This window comes from Tetrao urogallus (assembly GCF_951394365.1).
Source record: "Tetrao urogallus genome assembly, chromosome: 2".
Taxonomy (NCBI): domain Eukaryota; kingdom Metazoa; phylum Chordata; class Aves; order Galliformes; family Phasianidae; genus Tetrao; species Tetrao urogallus.
In genome coordinates this window covers 20,037,603-20,065,536 of record NC_136814.1, presented here as the reverse complement: position 1 = coordinate 20,065,536, position 27,934 = coordinate 20,037,603, and the positions used below count along the sequence as shown (strand labels likewise).

General features: G+C 35.1%; 1 protein-coding gene across 1 annotated transcript in view; it reads right to left on the bottom strand.

The window, feature by feature from the left end:
• Positions 1 to 27,934, bottom strand: part of USH2A (usherin) — a gene marked incomplete at both ends in the record, with an annotated part of 372,871 nt that overhangs the window by 145,045 nt on the left and 199,892 nt on the right. Inside the window, 2 exons of the mRNA XM_079550589.1 lie at positions 10,205 to 10,384; positions 26,875 to 27,037. Coding sequence (XP_079406715.1) covers positions 10,205 to 10,384; positions 26,875 to 27,037 — 343 coding nt within the window. The remainder of the gene's footprint in view (positions 1 to 10,204; positions 10,385 to 26,874; positions 27,038 to 27,934) is intronic.

Below are 27,934 nucleotides of genomic sequence, written 5' to 3'. Positions count from 1 at the left end.
TGGATATTTTGTTCATATACCAAAAAGCACCATGGGAGCGCACTAGGGAATATGCTGTCAAAGAAACCATGGAATTTTAGCTTCTCATTTCCAGTTTTCCCTAAGGTGTAGGTGCTTATCACAACAATATCAAAGTGTCTTCTATGTCAATGAACTGAAATAAATATATTCCCACTGAAATTCATGAAGGAAATACAGAAATTGCAAGCGTACAAAATCTCATAAACTATAACTTAAGGGAAGTCCTTTCTTTGGTGAAAGGAAAAGTTGCTCAAAGACAATGTCTCAAGTCATGCCCTTAAAATACATCAGACTTTACTCTTTGGAAATTTACCTCTCACACTTCAATCAAGTGTCTTCTAAAATTTGGCTCCCTGTAAATCTTTTTCGGTAACAAACATTCTCACAAATGGAAGAATAATAAAAAAAGTCATTTACTGTTTGCTTTGGTCTTCAAGCTATTAGAAAGCATGCTATCTTTGCCAGTTGACTTGATTCAGACAAGGCTGAAAACAAACATATCAAACCAACAATACTTATTAAGTAGAAATTCTGACTTGAATGCTATCTTACCCTGATTCTCAATTCACTGCAAGGCATTCAAAGCATATAGCCTTTGAAGTGGCCTACATTCTAGTTTCCTCTCGCAAAGCACAGAATTTGTCAGGTTCAGACAAAATACCAAATATGACTGTATATTTTATTAAAAGCCTATTTTTTCCTCTCTCTCTCTCTTTAACAGAAGTCTAATTTAGTTGTTGTTCCCTTAGGTACAAAGTACACAGTTCATAATTCATTTGATATAAAATGTCAGTTTAGATTTTTGCACTTCTTTGATAAATGAGAAAAAACACGTACGTTTCAATTTCTTTCTATGAGGTTTTACTAGCAGAAGCCCCCCTCCCATTGTGCTGCTCAAAGACCTTTGTGTTAAATTAAACATCAAGATTCAGAAACTGTAGGGAATGGTATTTCCAAGACGTACAGTACAAATATATGAGACTGGGAAAAAAGTAATCATTTTTTCTACCACTAAAGTGATCTCTCCCAAAGAGCATCTTTGATCCTTGAATTAGTTCTCAGTTATAATTTAATGTATAAAAATTGTCAGCAGCTTTCCCTACATTTAGACATAAAATTATATTGTCAGCTCCACAAAGAGCAAAATACAACATTCAGGGGCTTGCTTCCTTCCCAGTATGTGCTCAACCTTCTAAAGTCCATCAATATTAATGAGCAAAATGTGTTAACATAAAAGAAAATAGCAGAGAAATAATTTAATTGTATCTGTCATCATTAACAGTATAGAATGTTTTTCCTAATACAACCAAATCCTGCCACTAATCAACATACAGAACTCTAAGGGCATTACTCTGCACAATGCCAAAGAACAGAATCAGGAATTTAGTTCTGAAAATAAAACTACTATAATTAGGGAAGCACAAAAATGCTGTATATTATTTTCTTATGTAACACACGAGGCCAAGTCTGGCAAATTCAAACTATCACATTTACAGGGTAAACAAGAATTGTTATCATTTCTCAAAATTGCCAACTGTAATGCTATGGCTGTCACTTCATGTTACAGTCTAGCACAGCAGCCTCAGTATCAATGAATTATACTGTATTAGAAACTAGCAATAGAATCACATTCTGATGCTCATGCTGAGTATCACCACCAATGAACACTGTATGCCCAGGTCCATGAATGCCTAGTAGCCAAGACATTCTCCCCTTCCTCCTTTGCTGCACATGCCTCACCTAGGCCAGAGAAGTACCTGCATCCCTATGTTACAATTGTGCCTGTCCCACCATCTCCCTCAAAAATAAGGCATTATTATTTTTATTTTTTGGCATAGCAGCAGACTTTCAATAGGAGAGATTGACTATATTCTGTCTTCCCTCCTTATAAACCAAGAGATTAATATGCTGCCCTGGAAGATAGGAGATGAGAATGCTAGTCACTTAGGATGAGCAATCCAGATCTCTTTTTTTTTTTTCTCTGTACAGTGGTCTAACAGAGATAGGTGCAAGAGAACACAAAAGGTGACATTTCTGTTCCAAAAATGATGGCAAAAATCACTAAGTGTCATTACGGATTGGTTCCCCACTAAAAAGAGCATTTCAATTGACAGAAATATGTTATCCAATGAAGAAAAATATTTCATATTTAAAATGAATGGAAAGTAATTCAGACAAACTTATTCACACAGTCTGTGCAAAATGCACAGTTTACTTGTCTGATGAATAAGGTAAAAGGATTAACAGCCTTTTATACCTGACCCATCCACACAGAAATGTTCATACCAAATTATTAAATAGCTGCTCACCAGTTAATGCTCTGTTCTAGATATTTGTAACAAATAAACCATTTACATTAATTAACTCTTAGCTTCAATTCTTCAGCTAGTGCTGAAATTGGTGGAAGGCTGTCAATATAAAACAATGAATGCTCTGTTTCCAAATAGCTTTTACTGAAAAGACCTTGGCTACTGTTTTGCTGTTCAAAATTGGGTAGTCTAATTGATTAACAGTCATCAAACCCTATTCAATTGCAAACCAGACTGTCTGTATTTTGCCACATCACAGCATTTACTACAAATTGCACCATATATTGAGATAAAGAAAATACATTGGCAATGCTTATTCTCTACTAAACAGACTTTTGACAGAAAGTTAAGAGGTAGGGAACATTTCCTCTCCTTTTTCCATTTTTTGAGCACAGATTGAAACGACTCTATCTTTATCACAGAAAATTTACAGCTACTTAATCCAGATTACAATCATCAGGGACATTTTGTTCAGTTTTTTGGACAGCACTACCAGTTTTTTAGGAATAACTATCTCAAGTACAGTTCTTACTATGTAAGAAGATTCACCACTTTGGTGAAAGAAAAAAAAGAGGGACGAGATGTGTTCTTTCTCTATATCATGATGTCTTTTCAATCTCAGTTTCTTTTCTTTCTACATGCTTTATAAGAGCTGTTTAGAAAATCACAAAGCAGTCAACCTGTGAATTGTTTTTTTTCGTGTGTACACGGTGGCCACATTCAAGTTTGGTAGCACCTTTTGTGAAGAGGCAATCCTAGTCTAAGCTTGGGAAGAAGAGAGACTTCCAGACCTTTCGATGAATTATACTTGTCAGTGCTAGAATGAATACAAAGTCTCTTTACCTTCCCTGGCCTATCTTTCTATTTGCAAACTTATCTGTAAAATGGGAATAACAGTAATAAGCCTTCTGGAATGTTAAACCAGCAAACATCTGTAAAAATTACAAAAGTATCTCAGTATAAAAATAGTAAGGATTAATATATTTGAATCCTGGACATATCCCATTGTAATATGAAACACATTAACTTCTTTTCTCTCTTGTTTTACTAAACTGGAATTAATCTTTCTAAAAGGGTAGTATTTCCTTGTCAGAATCCTAAGTCACACCTGAATACAAATCCAAAGGGAAACAGACTAAAATCCATGAACACTCATACACACATTTACTTCTGTGTATCTGCACATGGATGCAGATAGAAAAATAAAAAAAAAAAAGCACAGTAAGGAAAAAATGTGCAAAGTCAGAAATGACTAAGGACTATGGAATCTCAATGGTGGCCTTTGTTGTAAGATGGTAAGTAGCATACAAGTGCTTATAGGGACACCAGGGGAAGAATGGTGACTCTAGAGACCTGTTCTCATCCATTTTTCCTTTTCCCTCCCTTTTCTCCATAAGGAAGAAGAGTAGATTATTTCCCCTACTGTACTCAGAAATGAGAAGCAATGTATGAGGAAAAAGAAGTGAAAAGAAAAACATTACCAGAGCAAATACATAATGTTATAACAGAAAAAATAATTTTGAAGTGCAATTTAAGAATTCAGATCAGAAGTTTAATTTTTTAAATTCAATTTCAGGTCTATTTCTAAACTGAACAAAAAAAACCCACCTACATATTAGTTATTTTATAAGCAAAGCATTTCTATGGACATGATGTTTTAAAAAGAACATCCCTATATATATTTCTACCTAAAGGAAGGAAAAGTATGGCTATTTGATCATATCTATGATTAACCATCAGGAATATCTTGATACATCCTTATTTTTTTTTCCCCCTCAACAAAGTAAAGGAATATGTAAAACAAGCTTGCAGAACTTTCCCGGAGCTTTGCAGAATTCATCGAAAACAGGAATTTCGAGATGTCTCTCAATTGTGCAAAGTAGCTTCAAAAATGTCACTTTAATCAAATGTTTTATGATCAGAAGATAACTCTCATAATATAGGTGCTGCAAGTGCAGAAAATATTGCTTAAAATAACAACAACAACAAACCCACAGACACTTGCCTTTGCTGACAGCTTATGAAAATGTTGTTTTATTCTGGAATCTATAGGGGAATGAGTTGTCAGAAATAAATATATTAATGTGAACTCTTCAGAAAAACAGTATTTATCAAACTAGCAAAGTAACACAAAAATTGATCCAGTTCCTAAGACTTCATATGTCTGGAAAATGGTTTAAAAGACAAAATTAATGGCATCATTTTTCAAAAGCGTTCTGTATGTTTCACTAGGAATTCAAATATCATTTTATTATAAATTCTTTACATAGCAGAAACAGGCTAGTTTATTGCATAAAGAATGCTGACTTTAGTTAGAGTAGGGAATGATCTAGATGAGATTTACACAGAATGAAAAAAACGCATGAACAGGTTTAAGACTTACGTAAAAATCGCATGCTTCATCTAAATATTTTCTTTTCTATATGTAATTAAAATTGGTCTGAAATAGGTTTATGTGATGGCAGAATCATTTTAAATAGAGATCTGCTGCTAAATCTCAAGCTGCTTTCCCCTTTTCTATGTATTTCTCTAGCTTACAGAACAACCAAGCTGTAGTTTTCTTCCATGAAATCTTAAATACTGCCTGGAACTCATGCTAAAGTTTTGGAAAGACCTGGACTGAGACCTCCACACTGAGGTTAATTGTCTGCTTATAGATGATCTATGGGCTATTTCAAGCTGTTGCGCAGCTCTCCCTTTCTCATCTGTCATTCCCCAACCAAGCAGAACCATCCATGTCCTGGGCAACTAAAATTGCAATTCTGATCATCTTGCTCTGTTTCATGCAACTCCAGAAAACAGAAAGCAAAGACCTGAAAAAAACAGCCCTGCTGTATGGAACATGAAACTACAGTGGATCTTCCTAGCCAAAAAAAAAAAAAAAAAAAGGCTGATGCAATGCAAAGGGAAGGAACCAATAAGAGCAAGGAATAGGCATTTGAATGCCTTTGCCTTCTGCCAGTCTGCAGCTTTAGAGATAGGAATTTGGTAAGGGTACACTTTAAAGCAGCCTTGAGGTGGTTCCTTATGATGCATGAAGTTAGGCTGAGCCCCAGTTGGCTGTAATTTAGAAAATTACAGCAGAAAAATGGGCACCTCTGTGCCTCCATTGTCAGAACCTGAAGACATTATCTCTCAGGTATGAGAGCTGAGGAACGAGAGCTCCTCTAACTTCTCTTGCCCCCTAGAGCACCAAAAACAACCATTTAGAAATAAGAATGAGCACAAGAATAATGCTGAAGGATGTGCTGAACAGAAAAGGAGAGGGAAATAAAAGAAGAAAGTAGAACTAATGAAAATGACAATCAGATCAATACTGCAGAGATTAGAGAAGAATTACTGTTTCATTAGAGCAACTCCCAGTTTTACACACAAGCGCTTCTGCAATCCTACCCTTATATCCCCATGAAATCATCTTTCTGGATGAGAGGAACTAGAACGGACAATTTACACAGCTTGCCACTGACATGCTTTAATTAGCTAGGTCACTGATGAAAGATGTAGGGCAGCTCTACCCCCTCCCTAGTCCATCCAGCTCTCTCCTTAAACTACCTCTAGAAAAGACATGGCTATAATTTTTTCATTCAGAAATTTCCATAAACATCCTCCACAAAGTTTTTTACAACTAATTTTTTTAAAAAAAACATTTCTTGTTTCTTATAAAAATCACCAATTATATTTGTCTGAAGGTACAGAAACATCACGAGTTTGAGAATTTTGAACTTTAAAAAATATCTTTCCTATCAATGTGATTTCACATTTTTTTCCCTTGTGCTATCCTCCCCCCCCCCCTTTTTCAATTCTCCTTTTGCTACTCTATAAGAAGTGGCAGAAGAGAATGAAAGGGATGAAAAATTAAAAAGAAACAGAAAATTAAGAATAAAAAGAATCCTGTTGGATATTATTCCATGCCTACAGGGAGAAGTAGTGGGGGAAGAATAGTGTAAAGGAGAGAAATGAGAATCTAAAACCTAGGAAATTCCTTCAAAACAGGTTTTCTGGTATCACTGTATATATGTGATCCTGAATGAATGGAAAAACAAATTTACCTCAGGAAAATTTCAGTGTACACAAGTTTGATTTTTTTCTTTCTGGACTTCTGTTTGCTTTATTTACTAATTCATCAAGGAGGCATGTTGCCTTCAATGATTAACTTGCATGAGCAAATGTTTCCAGATGTGAATATAAGGTGTACGATGTGGTTCTTATTTGCTTGCATGATTAGATCAATGATGCTATGATGTGGTTCAATATCCAGTCTCGGAGGCATTGCTACCTAAACTAACAGTAGCTGTAATCCTTTGCCTGCAGGATGCCATGTTCTGTAGATGGTGAACAAACATCAAGTGATAAAAAGTGATAGAAGTGATTTGCTTCTGAGAAGTTAGAGCTTGTAAGGCAAAGGCATGCAGCATCCTGGCTACAAGCATTTGACCAGCAAAGGGCAGATGCTTATGAGTCTGACCAAGAGTCGGACGAAAAATATGAAACAGCAACATGCTCCATAAATTATGGCAGAGATTAAAAAGACAATTCACTGTTTAAGCAGTGGCTGGGAACAAGTGGAGTTAACGAGGTCTTACCAATAATAATCGTGTCTTTCATTTCTGTTAGCTTACTATCACTTATAAGGTAATTCCAAACTCTCTGGGTCCTCTGTTTGCCAATGCATCAAAAAACAACATTGATTAATGAGAAAGATGTATAACCAAGCATTCTGTACAAAAACATTTTCTCCAAGATTTTTGCAGTTTTACATCCTCCGTATCATTTCATTTACCTAATTACATTATTCTAAAGTGATTTGTTCTCCAGACCTTTTATTGCCTAGCATCCTCAAATTAATATGGAGCCTTGGCTAGTACATTATCTTTTACAACTTCTACCAAAGCAGTTTAGGACAAGATAAATAGAACAAATTTATTCTTTCCGGAAAAAATGTAAAACTCAAAAAAATTTACTTCTACCTATGTGGTATGAAATTTGTCACTAATCATTTTAAACTATGCCCTTTTATGCTTCTCCCATCTCTTTTAGCTTTCTATGTAGTTCTTTGATGTAACAAAGACAGTTTCAGACAAGATTTCAGTTCATCTGGAAAAAAAAATTCTTTAAGTCTTGAGGCAAAAAGCAGTGTATTTAAAATTTATATACTCCATAATGCCTTTGTTCTGAACTTGAACATCCTGAAAAACTTCTCTGCTTTCTTTTACCTCCCAACTCTGAAGATCATTTGTTCTCACGATTTCAGCTTCTTATTATGCAACAGTGACTTTAACTGGTGGATCCAGCATTTAAGTACATGCACAGTCATGGCTGACCCTTTCTGATCAATTGCCAATCCATACAGGTTTGACTGATAAAAGAGCCAATTAGATTTAAGCAAATTAAGGGACATCACCAATGTCAACCACTTATTAAACTGAATGCTGAATTCCATGCATACAAAACACTAATGCACCAAGACCCATTAAGAGTTGAAATCCTAACCCCATTAGTAACTCCAGATCACTACGGGGTAAGGGTCAAAAGAAAGTTTCATATTTATGGATTAACATTTGGATTCAGTTTTTATTTTTTTAATCTTTCCAAGAACTCTTGAACCTGCACTGCAATTTTAGTCAAGAGCTTAGATGAAATATATTCCTTCTTTCCAGGATTTTTTTTAAACATCGACTTATAAGCACAGCAAATCAACCTGATGAGAAATTAAGACATATTCAATCAAGTAACACTAAAGACTTGGTGTGCATTATATAGATTCAGTGTGTTACATTTTAAATAAAAAATGAAACAAAATAAATGTATTTTGGAAAAAAAAAAAAACACCTCTGGATATTAATTAAAAAAATAATGATTTGCAATATCTTCAATATGAATACTCCTGTCCTATCCATCCCTATCCCATTTAAATGCTCTTCCAAAATGCTCCCTGTACTTCTTACAAAGTAATCAAAGTAATTTCAGAAACGGTGTTTTTATTACCCTTAAGAAGAGAATACTTTTTTTTTTTTTTTTTTTTTTTTTTTTACACCCATTGGAAGGCTGTGTTTTTGCATACATTGAGAACTCTTTCATTCTTTGATGAAATACAACTTCTTCTACAGTGAAAACTTGGCCACTAAGGTAAAAAAATGAAATGTTTTTAGTAAGATCCACATTTCATTTAATGATTTAGAAAGCATTTGCCAGTGATGGAATACAACCCAATGCAAAATCACCAATATGCTCATAATATACTGTGCAATTGCATGGCAAAGTGTTTATAATAAATATCATTGTCAAATAGGCATACATTGTCCTATATATATACGTATGTATTTGTGCCTGCACGTATTTACATGTACAGTGAGGATACAGAGTGTGTGAGAATCCTTCTCTCATATGTATTGCTTCATTTACTATTCATTTCACCACAGATCACAGTCCACTGGACAATAGTACGGAAGATTTCTTTAATAACTCTCACTGCTAATTTAATTCTACTTAAACACACATATCCTAGTGAATGCCACATGCTTTTCAGCATGATTTTATGTGTAAATCAGGATAATATGTTTTCAGATCATTAACAAAAAGGAAGCATGAACTAAAACCTATTTAATCAATGAGGTATTGCTTTTAAACTACCGCAAGGTCATAAAAAAGATAATTTCAAAGCTATAAGTTTTCTAATTGTAATCAACAACAATCTAATGATGAAAGGAAGTGCATCTTAATGGCTGTCATAAACTTGTGCACATCCTTGTCCATCTTTAAAAATCCTTTACCTTTTCATTTGGTGAATTTTTCGCTACCAGATTCTGCTATTTCTTCATGCAGAATCAAACAGCAATATTGGGATTAGGCACATTTTTAAGTGATCAGTAGAATTCATATCTGTTTTTATGATACATTATGCCTAATTCAATAAACAGGTTTGAAAAATACAAAATGTACTGGGACTTAATCCTTTTCAACTTGCTCAGGAATGTCATATAAGCCCTACATTTTACTTATTCACTTCTCAGAAAACTTTCCTTTTGCCACCAAACAAACCAGTCTTTCGCAAGGAAACTGTTCCAAGAGTAGTTTTTGTTGTTGTTGTTGTTGTTGTTGTTGTTTTTTAAATGTCATTATTTTGTGGGGCTGTTGTTGTTGTTGCTATTGTTTGGCTGCCTCTATTTGTTTGCACTACTTCCACTCAGCCACAACTACACAGCTCTCAAGATCAAGCTCAATCAGGGTTTCATTTTATGATTCAAAATCATCTTAACTTCATTGTTTCCACTGGTATTTCTTCAATAAAAGCTAGTTCATTAAGATGCTCATGAAAAGAAAATACGAAAGGAACAAATATGCATCAGCTGCAAATTGAAGCTTTCACTTAAAAAACAAACATGCAGAGAATTTAGAGAGTATTTGCTTAATTATAATATATACTTATAAGATAAGCTCAAAGTTGTTCAGAGTGTGGTTCATTGTGAACCAGCACACCGCGACTGTTTTTCTTTCTTAAGGTTACATCAGATTGCAAAATGCAGGTGACTCTCTTTACACTCTTAGATTAGATTATTCCCCCATGAATCTAACACTATTTATGAAAAAAAAAAAAAAAAAAAAAAGGCATATGATGCGCTTTTTAGTTAATATATTATATATATTAACTGTGTATATTTAATATATTAACTGTGCAGTTTTCATTTTCTATCTTTTTCAGTTGAGTTATGCAATAAATTTGAAGCTGGAAAGAACAATTTTGTTACTGAGATCTACTAATGCAAACACATTCTTCTGAGCTTCCAGTCCTCATTTGTAACAATGAACAACATTTTGTTTAACAGAGTATTTGTGTAATTGTTACATGCACAGAAACAGCAGTTTATCATACTTACCTCCTGGAGGCATCACTATGGTTATAGCATCACTCATCAAGCTGCTCTGGCTGTTGGAAGCCTTCACTTGCACTGTGTAGTTAGAAAACGGAATCAGTCCTTTAATGGGTACCCAGACATTGGATTCGTTGCTGCTGCATAATATTCGAGTGCCATTTACAACAGAATAATTAGCATTAGCTGTTAAGAAAGAGAAAGGATGTGGAGGAAGAAGAACAAACGTTAGGTTTTGTGTCTGATGTGATTTGCTGTTCTTTAAGAAGCAAAACTTCTACTCCAATAAAAATTTGACATTGATATCAAGAACATAAAAAATGTCTTACTTGAAAAGTAAATATTCTCAATTTTTTCCTCTTTTGGATAACATTTTTAAGTACTCGTACAAGTTGAAAAACAAATGGAACAACCATGCAGCTGCAAAGCTGACTGCTATGTATATGTGCTACACGTTGCAAACAAAAACCAGTTTTCAGAAATGACTTGAGTTCTTCAGCAGCTGTGTGAGAACAGTAGATGCAAACCAGTCAGGGTCATTAAAATGTTAAATCCAGCTCTCGTGCCTATAAAAGACTTGTTCAAGTTCTTGAATTCATTAAAAAAAGCACTTATTTTAGGAGTTCAGCAGCCAGTACAAGCTAACTCCATTGTATACATAAGAATAACTTTATTACTTTTCTGCAATAAGAAGTATATGTTATCCAGCAATCCAAATCTAAAACAAGGACCTAAGTTTTTAGATTGTCTGTTTAAATCATTAGAGGACACCACTGCCTGTCCTCTACAGCTGTTTCAAGATCTCAGACTTAAGCTATACAAATATTTGACCCTATAAAAATAACAAAATAAAACTCCTCAGAATAACTTGTAAGCAAGACTGGAAAATAAAAAATAATTATTTGTCAAGTAATCACTTTTTGACTCAATGAAGATTTCACTCACACAACAGAGAGAAAACAGGGCTCATTCAAAGATTGCCCCATATTTTGAACAACTAAAATGCTATATAAATAATTAATGTAATTACTAATATCCATCATTCCATGCTGAGCTCTTATGTCAAAGTCAATGGCAATTTTGCATTACAAACAATAGCAGAATCTCAGAAGTTTCTGAAACCACAGGTACAGAATGAGATTAAGCAGAACACAGCTACTAAAAATAGCTAAAATTAAGGCATTAGTACAGGCAAAAGATTAAATATTAAAGTCTGAGCCCTCTACAAATTCTAAGATACAATTTAACGAAAACAGGCAAATTCTTTTTAAAGCCATTTTTGAATTAACCTAATCTATACAAGTATCAAGTGAACTGCTAACACTGAAATTTAACCTGAAGCAGTTTTTCAAATATTCCATATTTCCATAACATTTGCTTAAATGTGTATATGCAGTACATTGTTTTGTCATTCTCACATTACATTCTATCAAATATGAGTGATCTGTACATTTGTCCAGACCTTATAAACAATCTGTATGATATACTTATGGCAGAAGTCCATGCCATGTCTATTACTGCAACATTCACAGAGCTGCACAGAGTGTTTCGCTTATTCTTCTGCTAACATATGGCAAGCTAACTCTAACTTTTTGGAGAAGGGAAATGAGTTGAGCCATTTCATAAGTCCATCTTGCAGTTTATGTCCTCAGTGCTCATCTTCTACATGAGTTGCCAGTCTGCTCAAACAGACTACAGTAGTGTGAATCTAGAATCATTTCATGAAATCTGATGGATTTATTTGGAGTTCAACAAATTTTGTGTTAGCCTTAGAGAGTTTATTTTATAAATAGCAAGGGAGGCAAAGCTCCTTATCATGCAAGAAGAACAATCAACTTCTACATATGCCATATACAGAGATACAAATTTTGCAGAAGTGATTTTGTCTGAGATTATTCATGCACTGTCTACTCAGCCAGCACTAGAAAAAATGCATCTGCTTCACTTGATGTCATTTCTTAAGCTGTCTATCAAAGAGGCACAAGGCATCTTTATGAAACTGTCCCTGGATGTGATGTGGGAGTAAGAACAATCTAATAAAGCACTTTTCTCCCATCACTTACCACATTCTTCTCATGCATCACCATCCAATCTGTGACTCACTGTTTGTGACATCCACCCAAAAATGTGACTGTTACGTACACCTATTATTTTATTAACAACAATAAAGCCAACAAATGACTAATTGACATACATGCTTAAGGTTCCAATGATGTGAAATACAGACTCTTCTGGCTGTGAAAACAGGTGCATTTTTTAAATGTTTCACATACAATGCAAAGAAAAGTTTAAATTTCCAGTTGTACACATTAAGGCTCATAACGCAGATTCAAACCTCAAGCGTAAAAAAAAAAAGTCTCCCTAACAGCAATTTATGTACCATTTCATAAGAAAAATCAACCTTTTCTATCTTCAGTGAAGTTTGAATATGTTAATATATTAATTCTCATCAACCTCAGCCCCAAATAAAAGCACGTACTTCTGATATTCATGTTCCACCATTAATCTTCCAACGGCAAACTATATATCTTTTTAAAAAATACGGTTCAGAGTAACAAAAAAGAATCAAAAGCACTATTCTGAGTTGCCTGGATAACAACATTAATATACAGTAATTATACAATTAGTTGTAACATTAAATTCTAGTTATAGCAGAGTGATTACTTGGCAATTATAAGAAGTATATAATTACTCAATAATTAGGAGAAGTATGTAATTACATAACCATTTTATTCAGCTCAAAAATGAACTTGCAGATTTACAATGAGCAAGACAACACAGCAATTCACAATTTTTCATTGCTTCTGATAAAAACCTGAGGAGTGCTTCCAAGTTTCCCAAATCAAATTTTACACGGACAAAAGGTATTTTATCCCCATTGCCAGCCAAGCAACTTACTGCTACTGGCAAGTGAAATATTAGAACATTTTTTAAATGCAGGTCTTGCTGGGGATGACTTGCAATATGCAGCTTTGCCACTTCTCACTGCTTAAACTTTACTGTCAGTGGGCTGGAAAATGCAGACACATAGGTTCAGCCTGACAGAAAGTGATACAGTGATAACCCTGTCATATCGCTCTGTGCCACTCCTGCCTAGACTGCTCCACTGTGGATCTATTTGAGAGTATAAGTAGATGATGCCTCTTTTTCCATTTTTCATGTATATACTTCTCTCCACCCTGCTCACTGATCCTACTTTAGCCTACCAACAACTCTACTTCAGCCCTAAAGAGCAACAGTCTCAAACACAGGTATCATCCTAAAAGACATTGTTTTACTTTACACAAATAGTTTCTACCAGAATACCTTCTTGCTCCTGCAAATTTCTGCCTCGTAGCTCCTGCCTTGAGCACCCCAGCAAGAAAGTGGTCCAGTTAACAAGCTACAGTTAACAAGGGCAACCTAACCAAGGTGGCAGAAGATAAACTCCTGGCTCAGCATGTCCTTCAAAAACTAGGCATCCAAACACCTTTTCCAAAAGATGAATTAAGATCAAAGGGAGTTTCAGAGCCACCATATAGCCTCTCGAAAAACACTGAACCATCTACAAACACAAAAGGCTTCCTCATACTCCTTAACCTGTCTCATACTTCAACATCATTCCATAATTTTTGAATCACTGATCTATTATCAGACTTCTTGCTCATAGGACTGGCACTTGATATTTTCCAGTATTTCTGAAGGATTTCTTTGGCCTAAGTCTGGTATTTGAGAAAAAAAAAAAGTGTGTTTTTACCAGTTTGTTCCTAGTTAATGACAGATGAAAGTATCCCAATGTTTCAGGAAATATTATCCAATTAAAGAAATTAAGACTAACAAATATCCACATACTTACTTGAAAACTATGTATACTTGAAACAAAGTTGAGTAATAAAATATTCTTATGTTAAAAAGATACAAAATGATGTATTCCATTAAAAAATCATTGCTTAAAAGTGCTAAGCTTCACACAGCACTCTCGATGGTGACTATCTGCATTTGAAGGTTCACTCTGGTTTTGTTGGGCAATTGAAAGTAGGCTCCCAAGCAGAGGTGCATTTCTGGTTTTGAGTGCTACTGTAAATGAGTGAATAAAGCTCCTGAGGGTCGTTGGTGCGTAAATTACTGCTGTCCTGGGTCCATCATCCTTTGGGGTTCACTAGATTGAAATAACATAAATGGGTATCCTTTTCCATTCTTGTTATAATCATTGTCACAAGAATTTTAATGCCTCATATATTCCGTAATTTTTTTCTGTGTGCCGTACTGCTCTGACCTTTTCAATATTCTGTAATTTGACTGGCTGGCCATTTCAAGTTCTCTCCTTTTTACAGCCTTATTAACTTGTGGGGAAGAGGTGAAATGGACAGCCAATCAGAATACATAATGTTGCAAAGGTCATAGTAGTACAGTATAGTATCAGCAGACACAGAATACTGTATATTAGTCATTAGCGTTCTGATATCTTATTCATGTGACAAAGGTTGTAAGAAGTGCAGAAAATGGTACGACATGAAACCATCCTCATGACAAAGGCTGTGATGAAAAATGAGATAATATAAACCAAATGCATTCATCTCACATTTTAAAACTAGTTTTTTTCTAGAAATTGCCACTTTTAGGGTATTCTTCCTATCCGGATCAATTAGTAGAAAAAAATCCAGGTCGAGGATAAGTTCATGCGCTGAACTAGAGAATTACACAAAGATTGCTTGGTTAACTATCAAAAAAACTTGCAGGTATGTGTTGGCCTGATTTAGGTATGTGCTAGTATTTGGAGTTTAAGCATCTTAGGCCACAGAAAAAGTTAATGTCAGAACAGGAAAGGAAAACTAAAACATGATGCCTTTTCATCTACTTTCCCAATCATTCCACTCATCTCTCTCTCACTGAGCCCTTCACTGAGCACTGGCTTCTGCCTTTACCTTTTCTGGCTCTCTGACAACACTTTTTTTATTTTTTTCCCCTGGGGAGAATTCTATGAATGTGCATGCTTTCTCTTTTCTAGGCTCATTCTTTTGTCCAGTAGTATTCACAGTACAAAATGTGATTTTCCATCATTCCATTATAGCACAAACAGCTAAAAATATTTTCTCAGTGTTTTCAGTGACTTTCTTTTCCCAAGATCTGTAACAATTAACTGCTTTTCAATTGTCATCCTAATTGTTATATCGATCACATGGAGTGTTTTCTCCACTTTGACTCCATACTCCTTTTTTTGACAAAAATATCCCTGTTCATTGCAGGGCAGTCAGACTAGATGACCATTGAAGGTCCCTTCCAACCCAAAAGATTTTATGATTCTATAAAAATATTGATGACATGCTTTTCTTTTTTTTTTTTTTTTTCCTTCAGTGTTTACTTTTGTTGTTTTTATTTTTGTTTTCAGTTGAGTGCACTACTGATTTTGTATCAACCCTAGTGAACTTCCCTGCTTCTGAGTTGACAGTTCTATTGTTACCAGGGACAGATCACTGACTCAGTACATCAAACAGGCCAAAACTTACAGCCTCTCATATCATAGGAAATATTAATTCTCATTCTCAGAGGCCAGATTAAGTTGCCAGATGAGGCTAGATAGGTGACTTATAAACAATGTGATAAACTAGGGAAACTATGAATTCAACATATTTATTCCATACTTATCCAAAATATCGAACAATCCACAAATACTTTTTTTTTTTTTTTCTTTTGTCCTTGATAATTAAACTCTGGATATGGAAGGCAGGCTTCAGATTGCTCAGTGAATTAGTTTTTCCCTGGGAAAAACTTCCCTTTTTAAGTTGTTGGGGTCTATCAGTGCTGTGCCCTTTCTAAGCAGGAAAGTCCACAAATGTCAGAAGCAAGCTAGGAGGGCAGAAGGCTGTCTTGGCTGAGCAGGGGTCTTCTTCTAGCACTTAAGCAGAAAATGAAAGTGTATGAGGAAGCAAGGCTGGGCAATATGGAAGGTCTACATAGATTCACTTTTTTAGAGAGAGAATTAATGTGGCCAAAGCTCACCCAGAGTTGAAGCTGGTCAGTACACCCGGGGAATCAAAAAGGGCTTTTTAAAAATAGTGTTAACAGTAAAAGGAGAAACAGAGATAACAATGTTGCATTACCTGACAAGGATGGTCACCTCACAAATAGGGACACAGATGAAGCAGAGATGTTTAATGCCTTTTTCACCTCTGCTTTCAACACCAAAGATGGGTCCTGCGTCCACCAGGGCCACTCAGTTGGGGGACTACAACCTTCACTAATAATAAACTCCCAACCAACCCCAAACCTGTGAATGAATTGCTGCTCTGTTCTGGTGCGGTCTCATGTTGAGCACTGGGTGCAGATTTTGGTGCCACAGTGTAAGAAGGGTCAGGATGGGGTTAGGGAAAGGTTCTGCACCATGGCCATTGAACAGGTTGCCCAGGGCAGTGAGCACAGAGCTGCTGGAGTGCAAGAAGCATTTGGACACTACTCTCAACAGAAGATTTGCATTTTGGGCAGTGCTGTGTGGAGTCAGTGGTTGGGCTCCATGATCCTTGTCCCTTTCAATTCAAGATGTTCTGTTTTATTCAAGAAACATGCTCCAAAAATCTACTAACTTGCTAACTACATTTATACCAACTTAATACTTACATCACCTACTCAGAATTACAGTTGTCTATGAGCTCTCAGAGCATTTTGGACAGGCTCTGCTTCTTTCCTTTGCAATCTGCCCATGGCAGTAACCACTGCCTTTCCAATGAGGAAATCCACAGTTCAAGCTGGGTGGCCAGAATGTATTTTGCTGCAAACAGTTTTAAGATCTTTCACCAACACCTATACTTTCCCAGAAATTTTGCAAGAAAATGTCATTGTCTAGAACAATTTTATCACAGGAAGGAAGAAGAAGCAGTGGCAGGTCAGACATGGCCTCTTGCTCATCTGCAAGTTGGGTGTAGGTGAGGAGACAACTTGGAATCTGAACTAGCCCAGAGTAGAACTCTAATACTCTGAGTGCTAAAGTTATTCCAAACCTTTCCTCAGCCTTCTAATCAGGGGACAGGAAAAACCTATTCACACAGTGCTCTGCAACACAAAAGAGAAAGACCAAGCACCAACAGCTGTTCTGCTAATTCATTCAAGTTGTAATGTGCGTAAGAGGACAAAACTATCAAGGTGCTTGCATGAATTAGGGAAGATTTGCAACATCTTTGAAAAGATTTAGTGCACAACATTCTGTAATGCTCATTCATGGCCTCTGAAGCACAATGTTCCTATGAGCTCCTGACTGGACAGTGAGTCCCTTTAATGTCCCAGAACAGTTTACCACTGCAGACAATAGCACTGCAAGCAGCATGACATCACATTGTGTATAAATGACAGGAAGGCATCAAATAAAAATGCTTTCTGTACTTATGAAGTTAAATTGAAGGTAAAGTACATAATTACAGATTCAATCCATTTTGTTTGAGAGATTTTACTAGCAAATGATGAGATTTTATAATTTTAAAAGAGATTTTACATACTGAAAGCTCAGAAACAAGTAGCTTTAAAATCTTCAAGTTTGTTTTTCTATGGTTAGAGCTTGCTTTTTTCTTACTGCAGCTGTACATAAATGGAGATTATCACAGTATCTGGTTTCTGAATCTATGCCCATAATTCATGGATGCCAATAAGAATTTGCCATTCTCCAGGGACACTATGAGAAGGAGACTAGCTAAACACACAGAGCAGAACTGGGAGTCTCAAATCCATAATCAAATATCTAGATTGATTGTGTCACTTGCACTTGTATTGATTTCAATTGGAGCAGCTGACCCAAGGGAATAATAAAAATGTGGAATAAAACTGATTTATGAGAACAAAATAAATCCTTTTGTGAGTGGTAATGAATTGGTACCATTTAACCCTTTCAATTACAGAGGAAAAAACTATTTATTTTTTTGAGAATGCTGAGTTAGCCAAAAAGAAGACATATAAAAAATGCCAATACTGTCAAATGCCATTACATTTACTTGTAATGCTTTGGAATGTCTGAAGCTCTGAAGTTGATCTAGGATTTTTATTTGACATAAAGACATTATTTTGGCTTTTCCAGTCATCTTACATGAGGCATCATAAATGGAGCACTTGTAGATTGAAAGAATCTCGAAATCATTTAGGTGAGCTTTTGTTGTACTCACTGGTAGAGTAGCACTTCCTAGTCTGTTCAGGGCAATAGCATGTAGAGTAATAAACAGCCATACTAACTGCAAATAATCACCCCTAAAAAGGGAAGGCTCATCACAGTATCTTGATCTTTCTGAATTCAGATAAGAAAATTATATAAATAGCATCCAATTTGCTCCCCCTTATATAGGTCAAATAAAAACTTCATCAAATCTTGTCAAGCAAATTTTCACCATGCTTTCTTTAGCTGAGAAAACAGATGAGTTTTACGTTACTCTCTAAAGATATTTGCTTTCATATTCAATTGAAATTTCTTCATCTGTGAAAGGTCTAGTCAGATTATATTTATTTTATTTGGATCACATACTTTGACACAAATAATTTTTTGTCCAAAGATGTAAATTACTTTTTGCAACAGATACCTAAGCACAACTAAAGTGGCTTTCCCAGTCTTAAAGGCAGTTAAAAATTCTAAAAGACATTCATTAACTAATAAATCATTTTAATAGGAGAACTAATCAGCAGATTCCCTTTTACTCGATACTGTTCACCAGCGTCAGTTCCAGAAGATTGCTAACATTCCCTAGGCCATTGTGAGGGAGCAGGGATAATCTCAAAGACTATCCTACTAACCCTGCTGTTGGATTTCAGCCTGTAATAACTGACAATACGTACCTCACAGAAACAAGGTTCATCTTTATGTACTCGCTTTATAATACAAAAGCCAACAACTAACACAATATAGAAATAGACCTGTGTACATGTGGTGATAAAAAAATCACATGAAAACTATTAATAGAGAGGATGTGGAAGACCAATTAAAAAGCACTATTTACTACATTCTTCACCAAGGAAGCAATCAAGTTCAGAAATCAGAGAGACTGCTCTCCTATTCTTACTGCAAGACACTTGTACCAAGAAACAGAAAAGGAAAGATGCATAAGGAAATAATGCTGCTAGTTTGTGTATTTTGAAACTATACACAGGCTACTGAAGCTTGACTAAAAATTACCCAATAATTATCCTGAAGTGTACGCAAAACTATGAATTTTCTAGCCATGAAAAACAAAACTTTAAATGGCACATACTTTGCTTCAAAAGTATCCCAAAGTCGTTTTATGTAAGCAATCAAATTAAAGATAACTATTTGAAAATGGATTTTGTATCCTCCTCCTCCTCCAAACATCTTCAGGACTAATCCACAATCTTTACTTCAAGTAACAACATCTAGCATCTCTATAGTATCTTATAGTTTGAAAGCATACAAACATTAATTAATTAATCCTTATAATGTCACGGGGAGGTAGATAAGTATTATCCTCGTGTTACAAAGAGACAGCTACACAGGGATTAAATGACTTGCCCAATTTCAGCAGGGTAGAGAAAAGCACATGGAGGACTACAACATCTCATAACTGCCCTTAGTTCACTCAACCAACCATGATGTTATGTCACTAGGATCTAGATACAAAGGTTTTGCAGTCATATTTTGCTACTCCATATGGAAAAAAAAGAAAAAAATAATCAGGCTAATCTGAAGTCACGAATCACAGTACAACATGCACCATGATTCAAAGTATGTAAGGACTTCCTCATGAACATTCTACAACAGGAGTGGTGAAAGTGTATTTTCCAACAGCTGGTGGCCATGAAGATCCCAACCCGCTCATGGTGATGAGAATTTTTCCCATGGTCTGACCACTGTGCAATTTTCATTTGGACCTAGTCAAACTCCTTGTTGCTTGTTCCCATTAATGATGCTATTTACACTGACACTGCTTGGAGTATGTTAACAATGGTGCAAGTGCTTCACTGATTGGTCACTAAGCTTCTGTTATATATTATATTATATATATATATATAATATAACATACATATGATATTATATATATTATATTAATGCATAATTATCAAGTATTTAAGTCATTATTATTTTGTCATGGGCTGTTTTGGGAATTGGGGTACAGGGATGATACTCACAGCAGTGCAGCTGCTCCCACAAAAACCATCTGTAGCAGCACCGTCTGGTTGGCAGGTGCAAGGCCACAAGAACAAAAATTAACATAATCCCACAATTAAACCATGAGCACTTTCAACAGAAAATACTGCCATAGAAGCTCTGGAAAACACCGCCTCAGCAACTTTAGGGGTCCCTGGCTTTAGAAACACTAAGGCACTGAGTTACCTAAAGCATCATTTAACATCACAAGAGGAAAAAAAAAACAAACCAGATTGAACTTCTTTCTATACATTACAAAGGAGACTGGGGAATTACTAGCGTGATCACAATTTCTCAGAGTCACATTCATTTTGAAACTTCACCCTTTTCTAAATTCAAGGATTTCTACTCTCCCTGGCTCCACCTGAAGAAAGGATTATTATTGTTTTTAGTAGTGTCACATTTAACATGATTATGTGATAAAAAAAAGTTAAAGATCACAGCTAAGGAAATCAGACTGCAGAATATATAGGGTTAACACAATCTTAAATTACTGGAATAAAGTTGGAGTGACTTTTCCTGTTCTTAGATAATGAAACATCCCTGGCATAGGTATATCAGATGTTATTAAACATCTTTAGTAAGTGAATGAATGCAGGAGGAGCACAGTCCTGATATTTATCTACCTTGGAAAAAGCTATTGATATTTCTTTTGTATGAACTTTCTGAATGTTTTAGCTACAGGAGAGGAAAGGCTTTACTTCTCACTAATAGCCAAAAAAAAACCCAAAACAGATCTTTGAGGAAATAGCTTGTCTGGGAAATTATTCATGTGCTTTGATTACATATAAGGAATATGCCATTTTTATAAAAGATACTTTCTTGCTAAAATAAAACTGCATCCTAACTTTTATCTACTGTCAGGTATTACATATTCAGCTGTAGCAACTGTAAATGTTAATCTATACTTAGATATTTATATGTATATGATAATTATGCAAACAACTAAAATTCTTACATTTAAATGAAATTCATCAGGACTAAGAAATGTAAGGAGTTTCAGCGTTCCTCTCCCCAATTCCACTGACATCAGCAGGTGTCATATCCTTGCCAGAAAACATTGCTTTTAAGCTCTACATGGACTCTTAACGTTTCAGATTTAAATTCTGATTGTAGAGAGCACTGAAATAACTTGTGGTCAGTCAAGTCTGTAAGAGGAATGTTTGAATAGAAGCCAAGTTAACAGATTCTGTGTCTCCTTTTTACTTGTAATTAAAAAAAAGAAAAAAGAAAAAAAAAAGAAAGAAATCAAGCTAAAAAGATTAGATTAACAAAATCCAATTTAAAGACAACTTTATGAACTTTTTTTTAAACAGTGAATTGCTTTATTCTATTGTTAGTTTTTGTTATTTATCACAGGAAAAAGTAGGCTGCAAGGATACTATCCTGCACAGTGCCTCTAAATAATCAGAATTGATCAATAATTCTCTTTATGAAAATGCAATGTGAACTAGCAAGAACTTGCTGAAAAGGAAATACTTTGGATGCTATGTCAAGAATAGAACTTGCAAAAACTGGAATATCAGAAAATAGCATCCTTTGACTTCTACATTTCTGATCAATGCAGAGTTCTGCAACTTTATGCTGTAAAACCCACTAAGTACATACAGACAGCTAAAGCTTCTCTTGATGTCAAACTTGAATTCACGGGTATCACAACACCCAGAAAATTACAGATTTGGAGGAATTTAGTGTTACCACAGTTATCTCACACAGGAAGGAAGATGGGAATTGCCTCCAACTCTCTTCTCTTGAAAAGAGGTAACACCTGATTCTTCAAGTGCAACAGCTTCACTTAGACATCCAAATGCAATTTAAAATGATCCTGTACTTAATTTAAACTACACTAAGGATAAATAAGAAAGGAGAATCTTCTTGAGGGAATTAATCTTGAATCTCTCATTTTTTCTTTCCAAGTCCTCGGAGAATTGGAAGTTTATCAGAGAGTAACAAGAAATAACCTTCTCTTATAGAAAGAAAAGTTGTTTATGATCTGATAATATTAGTATTTCATGTTTTGGAATAAAAAATTCTAAAACAAATTCCTCTTTAAAGGTTTGTCCACAGAGGCACCAGAATTAAAATGTTCTGAGGCAATTTGTCTGCAGGAAAGAGAATCACCTGAGTGCTGTGGAGTTGGGACAGAGACCCTGATTTGTAAAATCATGTTTGATTCTACACATAGTTTCTGGGAACAAATGTCTGTCTGGAATATCATAATCGTAAAACAGATTCAACAAAGCTTCCATGTTTGAAGGACTTTTTAAAGGGAGCTAATTGATACAGAAATTCCTGTTCCATATATTGTTAAAGTATAGTTGAACGACAGAAAAATCCATTACCAGCATCCTCCACTATTGGCAGGAAATCCAAACTGTCTCCTGCTGATCTACATTTCACACTTTCAGTTCCACAGTGACCTTTTCAATCAGTTCACAATAGTATTTCCTTCTGCTCCAATTTGGCTATTAATAAATAAGGCTGGATGTTGTGTTGAGGGACATGGTTTAGTGGGAGCTATTGGGAATAGGTGAACGGTTGGACTGGATGATCTTTTAGGTCTTTTCCAACCTTGGTGATTCTACGATTCTATGATTCTATGAAATGTTGATCAAGAACGCTAACTTTTTACCAAGACCTCACCACATCAGTAACAAATCCAAAAATAAGTACTAGAGGCAGCATCAGAACTAAAAAGCAATAAAAAAATCAGGCTATGCATTAAGAAACATTTTTATTGGATACTTAGACATTTGAAGTCAAGAAATGGATAATTCAAAGGTTTCTATTAGAACACTCTCCATTGGTTTTACGTATTATAAAATGATTTTTACTGATGTAACAAAGCTAAACCACAGCATCTTTTAATCTTTTGCAAATGACATAAGAGTATCTGATTTCATTAAAAAACCTTCTAGAAGGAAATAAAAATAAACTCGCAGGCTGTACAATTCCTAATAAATATGTGTATATGTAAAAACAGCTGGATAGAAAGTTATAAAGCTGGATGGAAAATACGATGAATGACAGAACCTTTTGATAGACAAACAATGTATATAAAATATTAAGATAGTCAGAGACATACATATGTGAAATCTGAAAGGTTTGGAATAGGACAAAGAAGGAGCTAAGCCTGGGGACATCCATAGAATATTCAGTATGAGATCAGCTGGTGTCTAAAGAGTTGGAATAACAAGCTCTTGACAGAGAAAGTGTTAAGTTACATGTTATTTAAACACTTCCCATGTCACCAACTTGCTATCTCAACATACCATATGTTATAGAAGGCCACTGATAAGATAACAGCATATCAACCAGAGTTTCAAAATATGCATTAGGGAGGGCGTTGTAAAAATACAGAAATACAAGAAGTATCAGAAAATATCCTTTGTCCAGGGGCTATGCTTATATGGAATATACTTATTATGTGCTTCAAAGTGCTTGGGTCTGGAGCATGGAACAAATTTTCTGGTCCACTCTAAGTTAAAGCTGTTACACAACAGCTTCATGGAACTACAGACCATGGCTGGCATCACTAGGCTGGCCAGAGAGTCAGCCCAAATCTTTCCCAGCTCCCTACTCTTCTTTGCAGACATTATTTTGTAATCTAGTAAATTTTGAAGTACTTTGCAAAAGAACATAACCACGACCTTTATAAAAGCAATTGTACTGTTACGGAAAGGACATATTTGCTTATGAGAGACTCATATTCTTACTATAAGCTTGAGATTTTATTTCTAAAAATGATTTTAAATAAAAATTTTTCATTTGAGAGGGATGTATACAAATGACAAAAGTGTGTGGACGCGGCAAGAAACTCTTGTTATGAAACAATCTTCAAAACCCATTCACTTAAGTTCTGAGATGTAAAACCTGTTTCTCAGGCTTCCCAAAAGGACAGTTTAAGGTATTGGTGAACATGTCACCTATTTAAGCAGTGGGAGAAACAATTCACTGTTTATATGCAGCTATTCTAGGTGAATTCAACATCCATTTCTTACATTTCAATCCCTGCCTCTTTAACAGACGTTGCGGCAAAGGATGAAATACAGTTGTTCATTATGTCAACGAAATACCAATTAGCCATCAGACAATTCAATAAGCTTTGTGTAAATCTAGTGAACAGATGATGTCTTATGTAAGTTTGATGAATTAATGCTTAATTTTCCTCCTGCATACCCCCAAACAGCCAGCATAAAGGTCAATTGCTGGAGCTCTGACTTCTAGGGGGAAGCACTCTTTATTTATTCAGCATTGCAAAGCAAAGTTTCAGCAACAGTGAACAAACGTAATGAAATTTTCTGGGTTCCGTTCCCCAGTGATTCTTTCACTGCCACCCAGCTCTCTTGAGTTGAACTAACACACCAACTACTTTAAGTCAACTCTTATAATTGCTTCCAATTTGCCTGTTTTGCTTTTGGCAATTAGCAAACTGAAATGTTATCATGAAAGAGTCCATCTCATTTATAAGGCCAGGTTTTCCCTCCACTAAAATATGCAGGCACTCTGTTCTTTATTACCAGCAGGAGATAAATGGCTGGTTTTCGTTGCTGAAGAATATATAATGGTTAAAAAGTCACTTTTTTCCTCCAGCTCTACATAAATCACAGAACTAGTCAATATTTAATAATGCTTGCCTTGGTCTGGAGTCCCTTGATCACCCCTGTCATGTGTAATAGCTCCCTCTCCGATATCTTTGACATAAAAGCCCAGCTTTACTGCAATACTAACATGTAGAGGGTCATTACGGATCGACATTTACCTTAATCTGTGACTGCCAACCATGAACCGATAAATTCCAGCAGATTCCACTGGGAGAAATCAGTAAACTTCTCAGTGGAAAGAGCTGAAAGAAAATTCTGCCGAGAACAGAATACATTTTCTACAAGGGCTGCTCTGCAAATGGGTTCTGACTTTTGAAAGTTCTCTAGCTGCACAGCTTTGCAACATTTAATACCGTTTTGATGGTTTGAGAGGCGGGATGACAACTGAGGATGACATGACTTAGAAAGCAAGCAGAAATTTTCTCTGCAAAAACAATGCAAGATTAAACACAAGGGGAATATGGCTTTTGCATTATTCACCCTGCTGCCTTGGCGGAAATGGCTGTGCTGTCACAGGTCCAGCCAAAATGTTGCTCCTTTTTTTTCAAATTGATCATCACTCCTCCTCATAATCTTACAAGTGCTTCACAGCAGAATACATCAAAGCCTTCGTTGCATAAAAGAGGGACACAGCAGCATTTGTGAGAGGTCAGTGGAGACTGCCTACCACACTTAAACTCTTCAATGAATGCATTTCTCCAAATAGCACACAAACAAGTTCATTTATATACTACTAGGCAGAGGATGGCAATTACAATTTGTATGTTCGCTTTACCACTGATACTGAAAACATCAAACCATTCTCATCCTGAGCACTAAAAAAAAGCAAGTTACGAAGCCATCAGTGATTCAATTCTCTATCTGTTACTGCGTTTACAATGCTGATTAAATTTGCGTACAGTACATAGAAGGATTAAATGTCATCCAAACATTATTTTCAACCATGATTTTGTATTATAAGGAAACATTTTTATAGTTGCCTGATGTCAATCACGCTATTTAATAAGCTCTAAAAATTAATGACAACATTGTTAGGTATAATTCATAAACATTATTTGGGTACAATACTGTATTATTTATTACACTTTAGAGTATGCTTAATAGCTCAAACTGACATATTAAATGCTCACATTTTGTGAGCATTCGTTTTTACTCACTGCCCAGGTATTTTACATTTCTATAATAATTAGAGGACACAGCATTTTATTATCAACTGAAAAACACACAGTCTGTGTAATGTGTTTGACAAAAATATCCATTTACATTCTTTAGTGTCTTATATAATCCTTTGCACAAGGGTATCATCACTGTCTACTCTAATACTGATTTAGTAGCATTTCCACATAAAACTACATTAATTTAGTTAGATTTAAAATATATTAATTAAAAAAGCACAACAATGCAAACAAGACAGCTGCCTATCATACAATAAGATTTTAAAAATAGCATTTTGTAAGGGTTTTGTATTGCATATTTAATCTGCTTGTTATATGGAAATAAAAAATTAGGCTTCTTTTCCTTTCTTCTTTTTAAGTATCTGATTTCACTGCATGCTCTTTAAGGTAGCTAGCTGTACAGCCACTTACATAAATTTCAAATGCACCCACGATCAACCATATTATGTACAACTCTCAAGAACAGCTCCCACTTATGTAGGTAAACCAAGTTAAATTGTGTGAGTATAGCTTCCTTATCTGAGTAAAGGTGGTGAGATAAGACCCCATGTGTATATCTAGAGACTAAATGAGTGCAGAGAGCTTATCTTTATTTGCCAGTGTATGTGTTTGTACAAATGTAAAGCATCATAAATCAAAGTAGTAGCTCTTAAGAGTAAAATTGGAATTTCTAAAATAATCAATGGAGTGGCAAAAAGCAGTAAAATTTAGTGTTAAAGAAAGTTTTGGAAAAATGAAAAAAACAACATTAATTCTATCTTTAGACTTAATATAAAGGAAAAGAAATACCTTGATCAGCATAGAATAGGCCAGTGAAAAAGACTGTGTAGGTCAGTTGTCCATGAGGCTTACTTGGGGCGAGCCATTTTAACTGAGCGTCTTTGGACCCATCAACAGTAGCAAATACATCAACTGCTCCCTCAGGCGGAGCTTCCATGGTCCGAGCTTCCACCTGCAAAAGAACCATGAGCTAGAGGTTTGCTGCCATAGTTTACAAACAGACAAGGAATGAAAAATGAAAACCTTCAAGTTATTTTAGAAATGAAACACAGCACAATAAAACTAGCACTGCACACATCGGATTTTTTTAAAAACATTTTACTTTCATTTAATCTGTATCTGCTTGAAGCTATCCAGCAACTGTCATACTTTACATGAAGACCCTTAAGGACAGAAACAAATACTGGAAAAGAATGAAAGATTCGTATCTTAAAAACATACATAGAACCTCATGCAGATGCATGAACTTAGTGTTAGGAGAGAAAGCAACAGTACAAGACAATACATTTTTCAATTTCTGAATTTTAAAAGACAGCTGTAAGGCACATATATTTAAATGATGTAGCAAATTAATGTAAATATATGATAGAGGAAAAATATGCTGTGTTGAATACTGGTTGCAGTCTGAATTAACTTCTATTTCAACTAACAAACTTATCTTGTAGCATTAAATAGATATAGTTCTAACAAGCAAAAAATAAAATGATAACATTATGGAAAATGTAATGAGTATGAAAGCTTTTCTTCAGATAGATAAATAGTCATTCAAAATCATCAAAATTTAGTATTTATGTATCACATCTTGTAGTAAGCATTCAATGCTATGAAGTAAAATAATTACCTTATTTATGGCAACAAATGATTTGGCATTTTCTAAAGTATAAGATGGTTTCACACCTTTCTAAGTGCATCTCAGCTGCAAGTTCATAGGATTGCTAATAAACTCTATTTTTAATCTGCCATACCTGCTCTATCATGATAATAACAAAGTATAGCACTTTCACTGCTTTTCTTTCATTGCCCTTGAAATATTAATATTCTACTTTTTCAAACAAAATTTGGAAAGCCA